Source organism: Antechinus flavipes, chromosome 5 (genome assembly GCF_016432865.1).
Source record: "Antechinus flavipes isolate AdamAnt ecotype Samford, QLD, Australia chromosome 5, AdamAnt_v2, whole genome shotgun sequence".
In the NCBI taxonomy this organism is placed as follows: domain Eukaryota; kingdom Metazoa; phylum Chordata; class Mammalia; order Dasyuromorphia; family Dasyuridae; genus Antechinus; species Antechinus flavipes.
Genome location: NC_067402.1, coordinates 37,070,476 through 37,090,396, shown reverse-complemented (window position 1 = coordinate 37,090,396; position 19,921 = coordinate 37,070,476). Strand labels below are relative to the sequence as shown.

General features: G+C 38.6%; 1 protein-coding gene across 1 annotated transcript in view; it reads right to left on the bottom strand.

Annotated features, from left to right (window-relative positions):
- Positions 1 to 19,589, bottom strand: part of ATP2C1 (ATPase secretory pathway Ca2+ transporting 1) — a 145,572-nt gene extending 125,983 nt beyond the window's left edge. Inside the window, exon 1 of the mRNA XM_051962717.1 lies at positions 19,170 to 19,589. Within this exon, the coding sequence (XP_051818677.1) occupies positions 19,170 to 19,277 (108 nt within the window). The 5' untranslated portion in view covers positions 19,278 to 19,589. The remainder of the gene's footprint in view (positions 1 to 19,169) is intronic.
- Positions 19,590 to 19,921: the final 332 nt, after the last annotated feature.

The window sequence follows — 19,921 nt, the reverse complement described above, 5'->3', positions numbered from 1 at the left end:
TATCTTAAGGACTACATATTACTTAAATTCAATGTAACATTCAGCCACAGAACATGGGAATTCGAATTTTCTCCTGGGAGGGGAAAATATCATGCACAGAAAAGATTATAATCTCATACATGTGTTATCATTGAAAAAATTCCAAAATGACATCAAAGTTCACAGGCAATAGAGCTCTCTTTATAAAATTATGTCCATTATATAAAAAATAAAGGAGTTTGCAAAAGCTTGATTATGGCCCAAGTTTTTTAATTTTAAGAATTTAAGCAGGATCAGCTAGGGGGCACAGTGGATAGAGCACCAGCCCTGTAGTCAGGAGAACCTGAGTTCGAATCTGACCTCAGACAGACCTCCTGGCTGTGCAATTTAACCCCAATTGCCTCAAGAGGATAAAAAGGATTTAAGGAGAGCAACAGAGCTATGTTTTGGGAAAAATACTGAGACAAAGTTACCATCTTTAGGGGGCAGCATTCTCTTTTTCTATATTTGTATGAAAGCCCATGTTAATTGTGGTACAATAAGATAATTATGGTAGGTTCTGTGTGGTGGCAATTGTGCCAATAGACTCAGTATGTGCCTTTGTTTGAAAAGTGTCTATTTGAATAGTATTTTTATTTGGAAGATTATTAAGTAAAGACCTTTTTATGTGAGTGTATCACTTAAAAAAACTGGAAAAAAAATAAGAGTTTACTGGGAACAAGATTGCAGTAGAGGGCTTGGTGTATCTACTGAGGAAGCTTAGGAGCTGAGGAGGAGCAGTGAGAACTCACTCATAGGAAACTCAGGAAACATTTCTACGGCAGAGCTGAGGGCATTATGGTGAAACTACACTTCTTGCTTATTTTCATTACAGATATAATTTGCAATAAGCAAATTAAGCTCTAAAAGAATGCAATATAGCTTTTGTGGGGGAAAGTCAAAAGAATTTCTTAATGAAAAGGTATCTCAGGAATTATTTAGCTGAACACTTTCATTTTGCAAAAGAATAATTTCCCAGCTGATTAGGTGAAGAGTAATGAAGGACCCAGGAGATGAACCCAGCTCTTATGATTCTAGACCCACTGCCCTGATGCTTCCCAAAGAATGGGATGTCCACGACCTTTTCAGGGGGTGCATAAGATCAAAACAATATTACCAAGATTTTTTTATTTCTAATTTGGCAAATGGCGATATCAGCCTCACAAACAGAAGCTCTTGAGGGTTTAGTAATTTTTTTTTTAAAGAATATGGAGTACTTGAGCTGAAAGGCAGAGAATCCGCAGGCAGGAGAACCACTAACCCCCCTTCTCCCCCTGGTTCTTTTTTATGGGCCAGAATCCTCTTCCTTTAAGCATGACTTTCTCTCTGGCCATGGTCCTGGACTCTCCCCTATAGAAGAGGCTGGGTCTGGGAAAACTAAGGCGGGACGCAGTGGCTGATCACCTCAATGCCAGGACCAGTTGACTGTGTGATCAGGACTACAACTTCTGATGGACTGCTAGGGGGACAGTGGGTAGAGTGCCAGGTGTGGGGTCAGGAGGACCTGAGTTCAAATGTCACCTCAGACACTTACTAGCCCTGTGATCCTAGGCAACTCTAATTGCTCCTGTTTCATTTATCTAAAATGAGAAGGAAATGGCAAATTACTCCAGTATCTTTGCCAAGAAAACCCCAAATGGGATTACAAAGAGTCAGACACGACTCACTGACAAAAAACAAAACAAAACAAAACAGACTAAAAACTTTACAATATGTTGCCAAAGTTATAAAAATGAATGAACAATGTTTGCCTCCTGGGGCCCAACCTTGGATTACACTATAATTCTAAACTTCCCTATTTGGAAACAAAGTAAATGTTTATACCCAGAAAGGTAAATATACTTATAAGAAAAGCCTCCTGGGTCATTCTGGAATGCTTAAAAGCCCAAATTCATAAACAAATAGAGGAATTGAAAACTATTAATGATCAAATGGAAGATTGCTCTAAATCACATATAAGAACAATGTTAATTAAGAGTATCTCTGGAAGATGGAGAGCAGACACGACTTTCTGTGACCTCCTCTGACCTTCTTTAAAATTAACAGCAAATTAAGTCCCTAAACTGGTTTTGGAGTCAAAGAACTCACAAATATTTTGAGTTTAACACATTTCTAGAAGAAGATACCTGAGAAGAATTTCAGAAAAGGTCTGTTTCAAACGGTCAGGGGGATAGTCTGCCAAGCCCAGACACAAGGAGCACTGGGAGACCCGTGGCAAGGAACTGGGATAGGGAGCCAGAACATCGTGCCATCTTGCACTGGAAATCTTCTGTGAGCCTTAGGCTACTCTGTCCTGGTTGCAAGTGGGTATTTAGCACATTTGCTACAAAAGGCAAATTGTAAACCATTGAGCCCCTTGGAACCTGCCCACAATTATCCAGCACTGAAAGTCAATCAGCAGAAGTGCCCCAGGGCAAATTAAAGCAGATGTTTCTCCTTTGTGTTAAGAGATCTCAACTCCTAAAAAAATGATGAACAACAAAACCAAAAACAACTCTCACCATAAATAGCTTTTATGGACAGAGAGAACAGACCTCAAATCCTGAGGTTCCTAAAAGCAAAGCAATTCCAGATGAAGCCCCAAGAGAGACATGAACTGTCTCAAAGAGAGCCTATTTCACAAGGCTTTCTTCAAAGATTACATAAAGAATCTTAAGAGAGAGTTTAATGAATTGGGGAAAGGAAATGAGATCTTTGCAAGAAGGACTGGAAAAAGAAAAACAGAAATTTTCTGAAGAAAAAAATAGACTTGATGAAATGGAAAAAAAAAACATATAACTCCTTACAAAATAGATATGGAAAAGATGCCAACTTGTTGAAAAATAGAATTTGTGAAGAAGGAAAAAAAATGCAATGAATAAAACAACTCATTTAAAAATTCCATTGACCAAATACAAAAGAAGCTATAAAAGGTAACTGAAGAAAATAACACACTAAAAATTAGAATTGAACAAATGGAAGTGAATGACTCAATAAGATTTCAAGAATCAGTCAAACAAAATGGAAAAAAAAATAGAAGAAAATATGAAATATCTCCTAGGAAAAACAGCTGACTTGGAAAATAGATACAGGAGAGACACTCTAAGGATTATTGGACTTCCTGAAAACCATGATGAAAAAAAAAAAATCTAGATATTATCTTACAGGAAATCATAAAGGAAAACTGCCCTTGATGTCCTAGAATCAGAAAGTAAAATAGTCATTGAAAGATTCATTGGTCACTTCTTGAAAGAGATCCCAAAATGAAAATGCCAAGTAATATTGTGGCTAAATTTCAGGACTATAATACCAAAGAAAAATATTGCAAGTAGCCACAGAGAAACAATTTAAATACCGAGGAGCCACAATCAGAATAACTAGAACCTAACAGCTTCACCTTAAAAGATCAAAGGGCCAGAATCTGATATTCCAAAAGGCAAGGAACTTAGATTATAGCCAAAAAGAAACTATCCAGTTCAAATGAGCATTATCTTTCAGGGAAGAAGATGGACATTCAATGACACAGGTGAAATGCATCTATTTCTGATGAAAAGACCAGACCTGAAAAAAAAAAATTGATCTCCAAACACAGAATTCAAGAGAATCATAAAAAGGTAAAAAGGAAAGAACTCTTGAGAACTATATTTCTGTTATGGATACACTTAGAGAGTGTAGGTATAATTTGATTTTATTATGATACTATGAAAGAAACTAGATGTGGAAAGGGGATTGTATTGGAAAAGAAGGAAAAGGTAAAAGAAGGGAAATTACATCTCATGAAGAGACAAAGAAGAACTATTATAATTGAGGGAAAGAAGGGAAGAGATGAGCATTGTGTGAATCTTACTCTCATGAGATATGGCTCAAAGAGAGAATATCAGACATATTTGATATCACAAAGAAACTTGTCTCACCTTAGAAGGAAATGGGAGGGGAAAGAGAAAAAGAAAGAGGAAGGCTAATAGAAGGGAAAACAGAAGTAGTAGAGGAAAGATGTAATAAAGGGGGGAGGGGTCTAAAGGAGGGAGGGCTGTTTGAAGGAGGTGGTGGTCAGAAGCAAAATACTGGAAAGGGAGAAAAGAAAAAGGGAAGCATAACTTGGAATAAATAAGAAGAAAAGAAATACAGAATTAGTAGTTTTAACTGTAAATGTGAATGGGATGAACTCTCCCATAAAATGGAAGTGGGTATCAGATTGGATTAAAAGGCAGAACCCTACAATATGTTGTTTACAAGAAACACTTTTAAAGCAGAATGATACATACAGAATGAAGGTAAAGGGCTGGAGCAGAATTTATTATGCTTCAGATTAAGGGAAAAAAAGCAGGGGTAGCGATCCTGATCTCAGATTAAGTAAAAGCAAAGACATACCTAATTAAAAGAGATAAGGAAGGAAACTATATCTTGCTAAAGGATATCATAGATAATGAAGCAATATCAATACTAAATATATATGCACTAAGTGGTATAGCTTTCAAATTCCTAGTAGAGAAGTTGAAAGATGCAAGAAGAAATAGATACCAAAATTATACTAGTGGGGGATCTCAACCTTACTCTCTCAGAACTAGATAAACCTAACCACAAAATAAAATAGAAGTTAAGGAGGTAAACAGAATGTTAGAAAAGTTAGATATGATAGATCTTTGGAGAAAATTGAATGGAGACAAAAAGGAGTTTACTTTTTTCTCAGCGGTTCATGGAACTTATACAAAAATTGACCATATATTAGGGCATAAATGCAGAAAGGCAGAAATAGTAAATGCATTTTTTTCAAATCGGGATGAAGTAAAAATCATGTACAATAAAAGGCCAGGGGAAAATAGACCAAAAATTAATCTAATCCTAAAGAATGAATGGGTAAATCAAATCACAGCACAATCAATAACTTCATCCAAAAGAATGTCAATAATGAGACAATATACCAAAATTTGTGGGATGCAGCCAAAGCAGTTATTAGATGAAATTTTATATCTCTAGATGCTTACTGGCATAAAATAGAGAAAGAGAAGATCAATGAATTGGACTTATAAATAAAAAAGCTAGAAAAAGAACAAATTAAAAACTTCAATTAAATACCAAATTTGAAATTCTAAAAATAAAAAGCAAGACTAATAAAATTGAAAATAAGAAAACTATTGAATTAATATATAAAACTAAGAGTTGATTTTATGAAAAAAAAAACAACAAAATAGACAAACCTTTAATTAATTTGATTAGAAAAAGGAAAGAAGAAAATCAAATTGTTAGTCTCAAAAATGAAAAGGGAGAACTTTCCACTAATGAAGAAGAAATTAGAGTAATAATTAGGAGTTATTTTACCCAGTTATATGTCAATAAGCTTGATAATCTAAGTGAAATGACAGAATATCTACAAAAATATAGATTGCCCAGGTTAACAGAAGAGGAAATAAATTATTTAAATAGTCCCATTTTAGAAAAAGAAATAGAACAAGCTATTAATTCCCAAAGAAAAAATCTCCAGAGCCAGATAGATTTACATGTGAATTCTACCAAACATTTAAAGAACAATGAATTCCAATACTATATAAACTATTTGGAAAAATAGGAAAAGGAGGACTCCTACCAAATTCCTTTTATGACACAGATATGGTACTGATACCTAAACCAGGTAGGGTTAAAACAGAGAAAGAAAATTATAGACCAATTTTCCTAATAAATATTGATGCAAAAATCTTAAATATTAGCAAAGAGATTACAGAAACTCATCCCCAGGATAATACACTATGACCAAGTAGAATTTATATCAGGAATGCAGGGCTGGTTCAAAATTAGGATAACTATTAGCATAATTGACTATATCAATAACCAAACTAACAAAAAATTATATGATTATCTCAATAGATGCAGAAAAAGCTTTTGATAAAATCCAACATCCATTCCTATTAAAAACACTAGAAAGTATAGCAGTAAATAAATAAATTTTCCTTAAAATGATCAGTAGCATCTATTTAAAACCATCAACAAGCATCATATGTAATGGGGACAAACTAGAACCATTTCCAGTAAGACCAGGAGTAAAACAAAATTGCCCACTATCACCATTACTATTCAATATTGTATTAGAAATGTTAGCATTGGCTATAAGAAGAAGAGATTAAAGGAATTAGAGTGAGTAATGAGGAAATCAAATTGTTACTCTTTGCAGATGATAGGCTTAGAGAACACTAGAAAATCAACTAAAAAACTATTAGAAATAATTCACAACTTTAGCAAAGTTGCAGGATACAAAATAAATCCACCTAAATCATCAGATTTTATATGTTACCAACAAAGTCCAGAACAAGAGATACGATGAGAAATTCCATTCAAAATAACTGTTGATAGTATAAAATATTTAAGAATCTATCTAACTGGGAAAATCAGGAACTATATGAACACAACTACAAAACACTTTCCACACAAATAAAGTCAGATTCAATAAGTTGGGAAAATATCAAGTGCTCATCAGTAGGCTGAGCAAATATAATAAAAATGACAATACTATCTAAATTAATCTACTTATTTAGCACCATATCAATCAAACTACCAGGAAATTATTTTACAGAACTAGAAAAAATAATAACAAAGTTTCTCTGGAAGAACAAAAGATCAAGAAGTTCAAGGGAATTAATGGAAAAAAAATGTCAATGAAGAAGGCCTAGCTGTGCTAGACTTAAAACTATATTATAAAGCAGAAATCATCAAAACCATTTGATACTGGCTAAGAAATAGATATTATAAACAAGTTAGAAGAACATAGGATAGTGGACCTCTCAGATCTGTGGAGGAGGAAAGAATTTGTGACCAAAGAATTGGAACTCATAATTGAATACCAAATAGATCATTTTGATTATATTAAGCTAAAAAGTTTTTGTACAAATAAAACTAATGCAGATAAGATTAGAAGGGAAACAATAAATTGGGAAAACATTTTTACATTTAAGGATGCTGATAAAGGCTTCATTTTTAAAATATATAGAGAATTGATTCAAATTTACAAGAATTCAAGCCACTCTCCAAGTGATAAATGGTCAAAGGATATGAACAGACAATTTTCAGATGAAGAAATTAAAACCATTTCTAGTCATATGAAAATGTGCTCCAAAACACTATTGATCAGAGAAATGTAAATTAAAACAACTCTGAGGTACCACTACACACTTCTCAGATTGGCTAAGATGACAGGAAAAGATGCTGATGACTGTTGGAGGGGATGTGGGAAAAGTGGGACACTGATACATTGTTGGTGGAGTTGTGAACTGATCCAACCATTTGGGAGAGTAGTTTGGAACCATGCTCAAAAAGTTATCAAACTGTACATACCCTTTGTCCCAACATTGTTTCTACTGGGCTTATATCCCAAGATCTTAATTAAAGGAGGGAAAGGGACCCACATATGCAAAAATGTTTGTGGCAGCCCTTTTTGTAGTGGCAAGAAACTGGAAACTGAATGGATGCCCATCATCTGGAGAACAGTTGAATAAATTATGCTATATGAATGTAATGGAATATTATTGTTCTATAAGAAAGGACCAGCAGGATGATTTCAGAGAGGACTGGAGACACTTACAGGAACTGATGCTAAGAGAAATGAGCAGGACTAGGAGATCATTGTACACTGCAACAACAAGAATATACGATGATCAACTCTGATGCATGTGGCTTTTTTCAACAATGAGATGATTGATGCCAGTTCCAATGATCTTATATGGAGAGAGCCATCTATGCCCAGAGAGAGGACTGGGAGTGAAGGGGGTACTGAGTGTGGACCACAACATAACATTCTCATTCTCTGTTGTTGTTTGCTTGTATTTTGTTTTCTTATTCATTTTCTTTCCTTTTTGATCTGATCTTTCTTATGCAGCAAGAGAATTGTACAAATATTGGATTTAACATATATTTTAACATGTATACCATAAAATGGATCTCTTTCTATCTAGGGGAGCGGTTGGGAGGAAGGAGAGGAAAATTTGGAACACAAAGCTAATCAAGGATCGATGTTGAAAAATTATCTGTGCATATGTTTTGAAAATAAAAAGCTTTAATAATTTTTAAAAGGAAAAAAAATATCTCTGAAGCTCCATGTGACATCCAGAAAACTGGTAAAGTGACAAGAGATACAAATGATCAATGTTGGTGGGACTGGTGGATGATAGTCACCCTAATATTTTAGTGGTGGCTAGGAACTATTTCAAGGAATTAGTGATTAGTGAAAGAGAAAATCTCTGACCCTTGACCTTCTGAGATCCCAAAACAGAAAGTCACATCCCTTCTTATACACACTCCTCCCTAAATGCATCTGGTTGTGACTAAGAACTGGAAACAAAGAGCCCTTTAGTTGTGGAATGGTGAAACAAATGGTGAGGAAGAATACAGAGAAACATGGGAAGATTCATTTGAATCTATTCAGACCAAAATTAACAAAAACAGGAAAATAACATTATGTTGACAAACAAGGAAAAAGGCTGAGCTTAAAGTCAGGTGAATTCGAATCCTGCTTCAGACTCTCAGTAACCAGGTGACCTTAGGCACTTCCTTTATACTATCTGCCTCAGTTTCCTCAGCTGGAAAATGGGAATAATAATAGTACCTTCCTCCCAGGGCTGCTGAGAGGATCAAATGAAATAATAATTGTTACAGTGCTTAGCACAGTGCCTGGTACAGAGTAAATGCTGTCTAAACATTAGCTACAATCATATTAGGGAAAGCAGAAACTAGAACAATACTGAGCTGTGAGAATGCTTGGTCCCAGAAAAACAGTTAGGGAAACTTATACCCTGCCTTCGTTGGGGAAGAGGAGGACTATGCCTATGGCTGCTGAATAGCAAAAGTGGCTGATTTTCCTGGACTGACCTTTAAGAAAACAAACTTCCCTGCTCTCCCTCACCTTTCCCTGTCTTTGTTAAAGGGAAGGATTTATCAAAGAATGAATGGTCTATAAAATTAAAAGCATGTATAATAAAAGGCGCAGCTGGGGGCCTTAGTACTAGGCATTTGCGGGAGTCAGGAAGATGGGTTCAAGTCTGGTCTCAGACACCTGGAAAGTTTACCCTATTTGTTTCAGTTTCCTTCTCTGTGAAATGAGTTGGGGAAGGAAATGGCAAACTATTTGTCAAGAAAACTCCAAATGGGGTCATGAAGAGTTAGACACAACTGAAAATGACTGAACCACAAAAATCAATAATTAAAAAAAAATACTATCCTCTAAAAGCTACTCTACCGACTATAGTCACTGCCATTAGAATGTAATGGGAAAGCGGGACCTGAGGCAAGCCAGGAGCACAGTAAGTACCAAGGCAAAAAGACAGGAGTATTTTGGGTGAGGAATAGTGAAAAGATCAATCTGGCTGGCTCTTAGGGGGAAGGAGTGTGTGTGGAGGGTGATAGTGAGGATGATCAGGAAAAGAAGGAATCTTACACTTTAAACAATAAATCAGGCCAAGTCTAAGCTAGAGCCTTATACTCTGTCCCTTCTGAGAAACATAGGACTATTTGTCGAAGGTATATGTCAAGGATTCCAGGTAAGTTTCTGTTCTCGAGTGGCGCACTTTGTGTCAAATGAGGACTCTGGATATTCAGAAATCTTTGCTTTACTTGAAATGTTTCCATAGTTATGATACAAGAATTAGAAACAGATCCATGCAGTTCAGCAGGGTGTGTATTGAGTGCCAACTCTGGGAAAGTGCTAAGTGTGGGAACAATTGACTGCAAACTCAATTAGGGCAGAGATTAAGAGGATCAGTTAGGTACATAAATTAGGATAAGATAAATATAAAGGAAAAAGCTGAAGAAAATGCTATAAAATGTTTAAGAAGGAAGATATTCCTTGCTTTTGTTGGGGTAGGAAGGATGACAAAAAAATAAATATAGAAAGCTGGACCTGAGTCAGGAAAACCTAAGTTCAAATCCTAATTCACACTTAATAGCTGAAAAAAGGGGGGGTAGTTATGAGACCTACTCTCTAGGGGTGTTGTGAGAATAAAATGAAATGCCATTAGTAAGAGTTTTGTGAAATAAAGTGCTGTCTAAAATTCTAATTGCTATTATCATCACTATTCTTCTTAAAGGAAAGGTAAGATTGCAGAAAGAGGAATCCAATCTAGGCATGTCAGAGAGTGTGAGCAAAGGAATGGAGATCAAGACTGGAGAGGATGGGCTGAGAATAAGGGCTCACCCGCGCTAGCTAGAATTTAGATCAGGAGTTGGGGAGAGGAGAAATAAGTCTGAAAAGGTCAATTGAACCAACAAGGTTGTGGAAAGCCTTGGGAGCAGAGATTCTGTCTGGTTAAAGTCTTAGTGAACGCCAAGATCAGGAGAATTCAGCATTAATGTGCAAAGGCAAAAGGCTGTCAACTGGATTCATTTTCATTCTCTTACATTCTTTTACAGTCCCTCTCTTTCTTTGTCTGTCTGTGTGTGTGTGTCTATCTGTCTGTCTGTCTGTCTCTCTCTCTCTCTCTCTCTCACACACACACACACACACACACACACACACACACACACACACAGAAGGGAGCTTGAATATCCTGCTCATGAACTCTGCCTTGGCCAGCTCACAGCTGATTATTGATATTCTCAAATGACACATTTTAGGAGGAATTTTGACAAGCTAGAAGAGGAAGGCGATGAAAGTGGATTGGGGATTAGAGATCAGGCTGTACAAAGCACAGTTAAAAGGACTAGGAATGGAAGACTCAGGGGAGAACATAAGAGCATAACAAGGAAGATTTCTGTTCAGTAGAAGAGGAAATGCCCTAATAATTCAAGCTGTTAAAAATGGGATAGAGTGCTTTAAGCAGTAAGCACCCTGTCACTGAAGGTCTTCTAGTGAGGCTCCTCAAGCCTCTTCCCAGTCCAGCTTGCCTGCTGCTCAAGGAATCTTCCTGAAGCTCAGATCTGATGTGGAAATCCCTGCAAATCTGGTCCCAGTCTATTATTCCAGCCTCATGGGGCACTCCCGTCTTCTCCACACACACACCTCCCCTCTAAGAGCCAGCCAGATTGACCTTTTCACCATTTTTCACCCGAAATACTTCTGTCTCTGTGCCTTAGTGCTTACTGTGCCCCAGTGGCTTGCTTCAGGTCCCAGCTTCCCATTATATTCTAATGGCAGTGACTATAAGTGCATATTATATATATGTAAATATATTTATATATATAAAATATGCACTTATAGTCACTATCATTAGAATGTAGACTTCCTGTGAGTAGGAGTTGTTTCGTTCTTGTACCTGTATCCCCAACTTAGTACATTATTGACTTATTTGAAATAGAAAAGACAACTTCAAGACTGTTAGGAAGCTGGAGACATTGAAGTTGGGGGCAGGAGCTGGCTGGGTGTGCCAAGTTCATGGCCCAAATAGGATGGCTACTTGAAGGCAGCCAGCAGTGTGGTCCTGGGGCCCTGGAGAGTGGCTGGCTCTAGAGATGGAGTTTGGGGACCAATGGGTATAGAAGTGATGGCTGAAGCCATAGAAGCAGATGGGATGACGGAGAGGAGATAGAGAGTGAGAAGAACACTGGGGAATGTCCAGCACAAAGCAGCAGCCAAGGGAGAACCAGAAAGGATGGGTGGGAGTCATGGAGACAATAAGGCTCAGCGTCAGGAAAAGCTTCCCAACAATCCCAGCGTCCAGAAGCGGTCCCTGAAAGGGGGTGGGTCCCCCTCCCTGGAGGGCTCCAGAGCGAGGCTCTGACCCCCTGAAGGGCATATCACAGTGCATAGGTTCCACTAAGATGGATACTGCGGCACCTCCTAACTCTCAAATCTGTGATTCTCTGCAAAAAGCAGGGAGAGAGAGACAAGAATAGAAGCCTGTGAGCTTGGCCATGGAATCCTAGGGATGAGAGGCTCAAGCAAGCCAGAAGAAATCACTGTTAGAAGGCAAACTCTCCTCCCCACCTTCTTTTGTGCCCCTCATCAGCCAAAGACCCCCACAGCTCCTTGTTGCCCTGGCTGGGATGGCCACCATCCCAAGGACAGAGGGTCTGGGTCCCCTTCATTTGAGAAGGTGCTAAAGTAAAACATTTAGTGTCTTAATTGGAGGGGGAAGAGGGAAAATAGATGGCACAAATGATGCTGAAATTTCTCAGCATAATTACTACCAGATATCAATGACCATGTAGTTATAGTCAGTTAATAAACATTTATTAAGCACCCGCTGTGTGCCAGGCAGGGGTCTAAGTGCTGGGGCAACAAAAAAAGGCAAAAGTGAGTCCCACCCTCAAGAACTCTCAGTTGAATGAGGGAGACACATTGCAGTGTATGGCTGGCATTCATCCTTTTGTTAAAAGGTTTTCAAATTCCTCCCTGTAAATCAAATTCTATAGATTATCGGACTACTGGTCACTAACAATGACTGCTCCCTGACAGCTCTGCATCCCCAGCACAGCAGCACAGTAGGTGCTTTGCAAATGTTCCCGACTTCTTAACGCAAGCTTTCTGTTTGGTGTGACTGTTCTATGTTGTTATTTCTTTCCTCGCCATAAGACAGGATTCTGTACCAACAATATTTCAAAAGAGAGCTGATTATGCTTATTTTGGCATTACATTCTGTCATGCTAAAATCCAAACATCATGCTCAAAATTGGACGGATAAAAATTTCCACTAATTAAATGAACGCCAGTCTGTTTCTGACTCCTTCAGGAAAACAGCTAGCTGGTGGTACAGTGGATGGAGCATCGGACTTGGGATCAGCAAGATCCGAGTTCAAATCCAGCCTCACTTACTAGCTATGTGACACTGGGCAAGTTACTTAACCTCCACCTGCCTCAATCTTCTCAAATGCAAAGTGGGGACAATATCACCTGCCTCCCAGGACTTGGCACTTAGGGCACTGTTGAACCACTTCTTCCCTGCTTCACTGCCCTGCTTTCTCAGTTATCCACTTCTCAGCATTGTTTCTAGACCAAATTGACCACCAGCCTGTCAAAGGATCTTATCAGTTACCAGGTAACTCAAAGCTTTTATGCAAATTACCAAATACAACTCAGGGGGCTTGTGCAAAATGATTGGTGATTGCTAATAGTCTTTGATTTGTTCCATGGTTTCTTTCTGATTTTTCTTCCAAAGTAGGCAGTGGCTGTAATCCCTTCAGCAAATATTTCAGTGTTCATGTCACATATTCAGTAGCCAGGTGTAGTATTTGCGTTCAGTTGCACATCTCATTCATTGTTTACTGATCATTGTCGGTTATATTCAGTTACTCTGGTTCTTTGAGAGGACAGAAATTCTCTCCTGTGTCCTCTGTTCATCCGGATATTTTTCTGTTGTCCCCAAGTTAACAGGTGATTTTTTTCTTCCCCCAAGTACAGAAATATATGCAAAATGACAAGTTTCCCCCTGGGAAGTGATTGATCGCCAGATTTAAATTTTTAAATTTTAAATTTTATATTATTCTTTATATTTTATCCTGGGCATCAGCTGCCTATTGAGCTCAGCTGAGGGGCTCCTCTTTTCCATCTTTTTCTTGGCCATCATATCTTCACATAATCTGTTTCTATTCAGAGAATTCAGAGTACATTTGAAAACTCTAGATTCCAGACTCTCCCAGGAACTCACTTCTTAATGGAGTAAGACTGTCTGAAAGGGCTTTATTTATAAAACATAGAGAACTGAGTCAAATTTATAAGAACACAAATCCTTCCTCAATAAATGGTCAAAGGATTTGAATAGGCAGTTTTCAGATGAAGAAATTAAAATCATCTATAGTCATATGAAAAAAAATTCTTAATCACCACTGATTAAAGAAATGCAAATTAAAATAACTCTGGGGTACCACCTCACACCTATCAGATTGGCTATGATAGAAGGAAAAAATAATGATAATGTTGGAGGGGGAAAACTGGGATACTAATGTATTGTGGTAGAGTTGTGAAATTATCTAACTATTATCCAACAATTTGGAACTATGACCAAAGAACTATAACAATGTACACACCTTTTTATCTAGCAGTCTCTCTATCCCAAAGAGATCATAATAGAGGGAAAAGGACTCATATGTGCAAAGCTGTTCATAGAAACTCTTTTTGTAGTGGTAAGGAATTGGAAATTGAGTGGATTCCCTGCAATTGTGGACTGGTTGAATAAGTTATGGTATGTAAATGTAATGGAACATTATTGTTCTATAAGAAATGATAAGCAGGATGATTTCAGAAAAGCCTAGAAATGCTTTGTTAAAGGCAGCCACTCCCATTGGACTCAGGGATCTCATTTATGAATTTTTTAAACATATAAATCATATTTACATTGTAAAGCATTTCAGGCTCATATCTGGGGATCCTTCACCATTTACATTTTTGAAAGAGGTGCAAGAAACCTACCAGAGGCTTCCCTACTCATCTACCCTGCAATCTTAAATTCCTCTAAATTAAGGCATTAGAAAAAAGGGGAAACAACCCATATGTGGAAAATGTTTGTAGCAGCCCTTTTTGTAGTAGTAAAGAACTGGAAATTGAGTGGATGCCCATCGGTTAGGCAATGGCCGAGTAAGTTATGGTAGACGAATGTAATGGAATATTATTGTTCTATAAGAAATAACAAGCAGGCTGATTTCAGAAAAGCCTGGAAAGATTTACATGAACCGATTTTAAGTGAAGTGAGAACATTGTACACAGCAACAAGATTATGTAATAATCAACTGTGACGGATTTGGCTCTTTTCAACAATGAGGTGATTCAAGGCAATTCCAAGAGATCTTTGATGGAAAGAGCCATTCACAACTAAAGAGAGAACTATGGAAACCGAATATCGATCAAAGCATAGTATTTTCACTTCATTGTTGTTGTTGGTTGTTTGCTTGTTTTTTCCCCCATTTTTCTTTCACTTTTTGATCTATTTTTCTTGTATGGCATGATGAATTTGGAAGAATGTTTAGAAGAACTGCACATATTTAACCTTTGTTGGATTGCTTGCTGTCTTTGGAAAGAAGTGGAGGAGAAGGGAAAAAAAATATGCAACACAAGGCTTTGCAGAGGTGAATGTTGGAAACTATCTCTCCATGTATTTGGTAAAATAAAAAGCTATTTTAAAAGCTATTATAAAAAGTAAAAAAAGGCATTAAATATTCTTTTTTTGTTCAGTGTGACATTTTTTTTTCTTTGTGCTAAGTGGCAAAGGGAACATTAAAAGCACTTTTTGAGGAGAGATGGGGAATGGTATGAGATACAGTCTCAGTATTAAGACACAAAGGACTTGAGGTCAGCATTTAATCAAAGGCCACTCTTAAAATTTCATGGCACGTAGGAGAAATGTTTATTAATTATTAAAGTTGTTGCTCTTCAGTTGTTTCAGTAATTTCTGACTCTCTGTGACCCCATTTGGGATTTTCTTGGCAAAGATGCTGGAGCAGTTTGCCATTTCCTTTCCAGCTCATTTTACGGATAAGAAACTGAGGCAACTAAGACTACAGGATTTGCCCAGGCTCCACAGAAGTAAGAGTCCAAGGCCAGACTTGAACTCAAGTCAGAGTCATTTCTGATGCCATAATAAACCTCTCGTGGCACCTCTGCACCTGCGTGGCCGCCACATTAGTCCAGGACAGAACCTCTCACCTGGTGGCGGTCATCTCCTGACTGATCTCCACATAATTACAGGGTGTGAGCCTGTCAGCCCTCTGCGCTGGTTTCCTATGGTCCCTAGGATAATCTAAGCCCCTTTGTTTGGCCCACAGTCCAGCCGAGGCGGCCCCTTCCCCTTCTTCTGGCCTGGAACACACCTCCTCCCCTCCAGCTCTCAGCATCCCTGCCTCGCTGCTGCTAGTGCTCCCGTCACTGGCCAGGCCGTCCTGTGTGACCAGTTCTGCCGGCCGGCCTCTGGGCCCAGCCCTGCGCCAGGCCCTGACCCTCCGGGACAAGGCGGCCACAATCCCTTCTCAGGGGCTGGCCTTCTAGTGGGGGAGAGAAGTGCAGCATAGACATGAATCAGTGAAGGCCACACGTGCCTTCAGGGGTGGGCTTGGAGGGAGGGCTCTGGCGGTCTGAGAAGATGGGGAAAGGTTCCTGTGGGAAGGTGGTGTCTGAGACAGAACTGCTGGCATTCCGATCAAGGAGTAAAAAGTATTCTTGTATTGTTCTCAACACGAGACCGGGAGGGAGAGGTTATTGTTTTCCCTGTTTTACGGATGAAGAAACTGAGGCAGACAGAGGCTAACAAGTGTCTGAGGCCAACTTTGGACTCGGGGCTTTTTGATTCTCCATCCAGCACTCGGTGCGTGATGGTGCATCTTGAAGGAAGAGAGGGAAAAATAAAGAAAGTCTACATTGCAAGCATAGGGGGCAGCCTGGGCAAAGGCACAGAGGCCGAGGTACCTCCCCTCCAAAACTCCCTTGTGTTTACTTTGTATGAGGGGGGTTGTATGTGGGGGGGGGCGTTTATTCTCTGATCAAATGTGAGTTCCCTATCATTTTTCCCTTTTTATCCCTAGGCCCAGCACAGTATCTGGCACATAGTAGGTATTTAATAAATGTGTATCTTAAACAAAAAAATTTCAAAAATCCCCAAACAACACACAACCGCATGTGCAAACATAGTATCCATATAGCTAAGGCAACTCATAATAAAGCGAATTAGTCAAGAACATCTTGGGGAGGGAAGGATTCTTGCAATGGGTTTTCATGGAAGTGAAGGATTTGGGTAGAAGGAAGAAGACAGAAGATTAAAATATGGGCAAGAGGAAGAGAAAGCCCCATGTATCACAGCCAAATGTGGCACTCCCTTCCTGTCCTCCAGTCTTTGCATTAAGAGAAAAGCAGATGTTTAGCAAGGAGATCCACGCATTGGCCACGCCCTCTGCATGCTTACCATCTGGGGAGGGACAGTCCAGGTACCTGAGATTTCAAATAATCGAGTATCTGAGAGGCAGCTGAAGAGTCCTGTGAGGTTCTGGGGGAAACACAGAGGTTACAGATCTGGGGAGGCGGGTGCAGCAGCCAGACCCCCAGGTCTGAAGCTCTTAAATATGAACCATTAGGCTGAACACAAAATGTTACCTTCTTTCCACCATAGCAATTCTCCATTGATGAGCTAGGAATTATGAAGGGGGTTGTGATGACTATTAGAGAGACTACCCAGACAAGAAAGTTGGAGATTCCTGAAATATTACATAATTAGAATTGATGTGGCATTTTAAAAAGTCTCCCAACTAGCATTTGTGTGTGCTTTTCACACACTGGGCTTGACTTCCCCATTAGATAAGACCTTCAGAAAGAGGGCAGTGATGCTTTTTTTATTTCTTTTTTTTTTTTTTTAATTTTCCAAAGCATTTGACAGATTGTCCATGAGCTGATCATTGTCTGAAATTCTTAAGCTAAGGACCAAATTTCATTTATTCATGGGAAGAATGGACAAAGGAAGTCATCCAGCTGAAGCACTAAACCTTCCTGCTACACACACACACACACACACACACACACACACACACACACACATCTGCAGTAATGAGCAAACCTATAGAAATCTGAAAACGCTGATTGTAGGGCGAGCCTTGCTTCCACTATGACTACCTAGCTTTTCCATGACTTTAGTTCCTTTAAGAAACACATGCTGAGATCTAGAAATGGAGACTTGTCTAGTTATTTGAAACATGTTGCTCCATCAAGTGATGAACCAAATCTTTTCCGTTCTCATTCCAATTTAATTTTAAGCAGTGAAGAAAAATGAAAAAGCCCCGTCTTCTCAAACAGGAGAGATGATTTTTACATTCCACATGATCGACACCAGCATTTTTGGTGCAGCCTCTCATTAGAGAGGATGTATTTTCTGTCTGTTGACCTTTCCTTTTGTTAGTATTTTATGACATTCACCCTCTGTATTTCAGAGTGCAAATAAAGGAGCATTAGAAATCAACACAATGGGAGATTTTGCAAGCCTTATTAAAGGTATTACCACATAGACATTACATTCAGCTAGTGAACATATTACAAACAAAAACCCCAAACCTGAGAAGTCAGCTGTGAACCAGGAGATTATTGGTGTCTTTCCAAAGTTCTTTTCTAGGCTTATCTATTTAGGTAAAAAAATCAGATACTACCATTTATTCCAGCTATTTATTACAATGCATAAAAGTAATGTGTACATACTTCCTTTCCATTCAATTCAGCCAGTATTTATTAAATGTCCACTATGATTCAGACATTGTATACAAACTGGATTTCAATGAGCAATATGATACATTTAAGATTTTGAAATTAAGTGACTATCTCCTGCAAAAATTATTTCAAAAGTGCTATTGATGCTATAAAGCTATAGAGTCTATATAATATAGCTATATACTAAAATATGTATCGATGCATATACTCTATAGCTTTATACTAAAAATATCTTGTCTTGGGAAAGACACAGTAAGCTAGTTTTTCCTTGCCTAAAAGGCTGCTTCCTAAATGCTTAGCTGATCTCACGGTTTCTGATTCTGACTGGTTTTCAGACTGACCAGTTTGAAGCTTTTCCAGCTGCTCACATTTATCAGCCGGTATCTAAGCCTTCAATATTATTGTGCAGTCATTTCAATCCGGTCTGACTCTTCATGACTCCATTTGGGTTTTTCTTGGCAAAGACAAAGGAGTGGTTTGCCCTTTCCTTGTCCAGTTCATTTTACAGACAAGGAAACTGAGGCAAATAGGGTTGAGTGACTTGTCCAGAATCACCCAGGGGGGTTAAGGCCAGATTTTAACTCCGGTCTTTTAGGCCTGGCGCTCTGTCCACTGAGCCACTTAGCTCAGATTTAAGGGAATATTCTCTCTTCAGTACTAAGATAATCACTTCTAAGGCTCAGGATTTTAAAGTTAAAGTAAAAATGTTGAAGATGTCAAAAATAAAGGAGGACACTAAATAACTGAATCGTAAAGAAGCTAAAATTTAACTTTGCTGAAAACTAGGGAAGAACAAACAGCATATTCCCATGTTAAACCCTAAGAAAAGCTTCATTGGCCAATGACAGATTTTCAGCCTAACCTCACTGCAAAGCTTCTGCCGTCCATCTTTCAGATACCAAGTATTTCAATCTGCTGAACTCCTTATGGTTTTGTAAGTCTGATCTAAAACATGTCTATTCTCTGATCCGGCAAAATGGTGGAGCTGCTATGACACTGGTCAGTCCGAACAATCCCCTCATGTAAATTTAACACGCATCAAAAAGGGCCAGTTAGCTTTTAAGACAAGGAAAATATGACATACCTTTTCTTCAGTTTTCTGACTTCCCACCATTGAGAAATTTTTCCTAATTGCTTGTAGAGGATATTTTAAAAAATAGGCAAAGCTAGACTGTGGCAGTCCATTTTCCATCGTGATCGAAGCAGGAGGGTTCTTATCAGTACACTGTGGTCTAAGCTACTGGCGTTTCAGACTGGCAAAGTTTCCCCAAGGCGAGCTAGAGACCGGAACGGGGACTCAGTGCCTTCTCCGTCTCCTTGCAAACAAACGCACGTTTTTCTCAGGCTTGACACATCTCTTTTTGTAATACTGGGGTGGAACCAGAAGATCAAATACAATGTCTACAAAGTGACCAGTGTTGAAATACTAAGAGCAACATGAGCTGGGGGGGAAAAAAACTTAGAGCGCGCAGATTGCCAGCGGTGGATGTGACAGTCCTATTTCAAGCAAGAGCATTCTGTTACAAGCTATATTAATGTTAGATAGATGATGACTTTCCACACCCACAGACTCCCAAGTGGTTTAATCTTAATTCCTCTGACAGCTTTTCCAGCTTTTAAGGAGGCAAGAAACATATTCCTCCCCCCACTTTCCCTTAATCTCCAATCTCTCTCACTCCCCTCCTCCCCAACACGCATCCATACACTAAGAGACATATACTCTGTGTTATACTAGGTCTGAATGGTTCCAATCGTGAGAATCATCTCAGATTTTTTAAAAAAAAACATGAACAAATCACTTTCATTGTGATCAAGCTACTCAATGTCACCACTAAA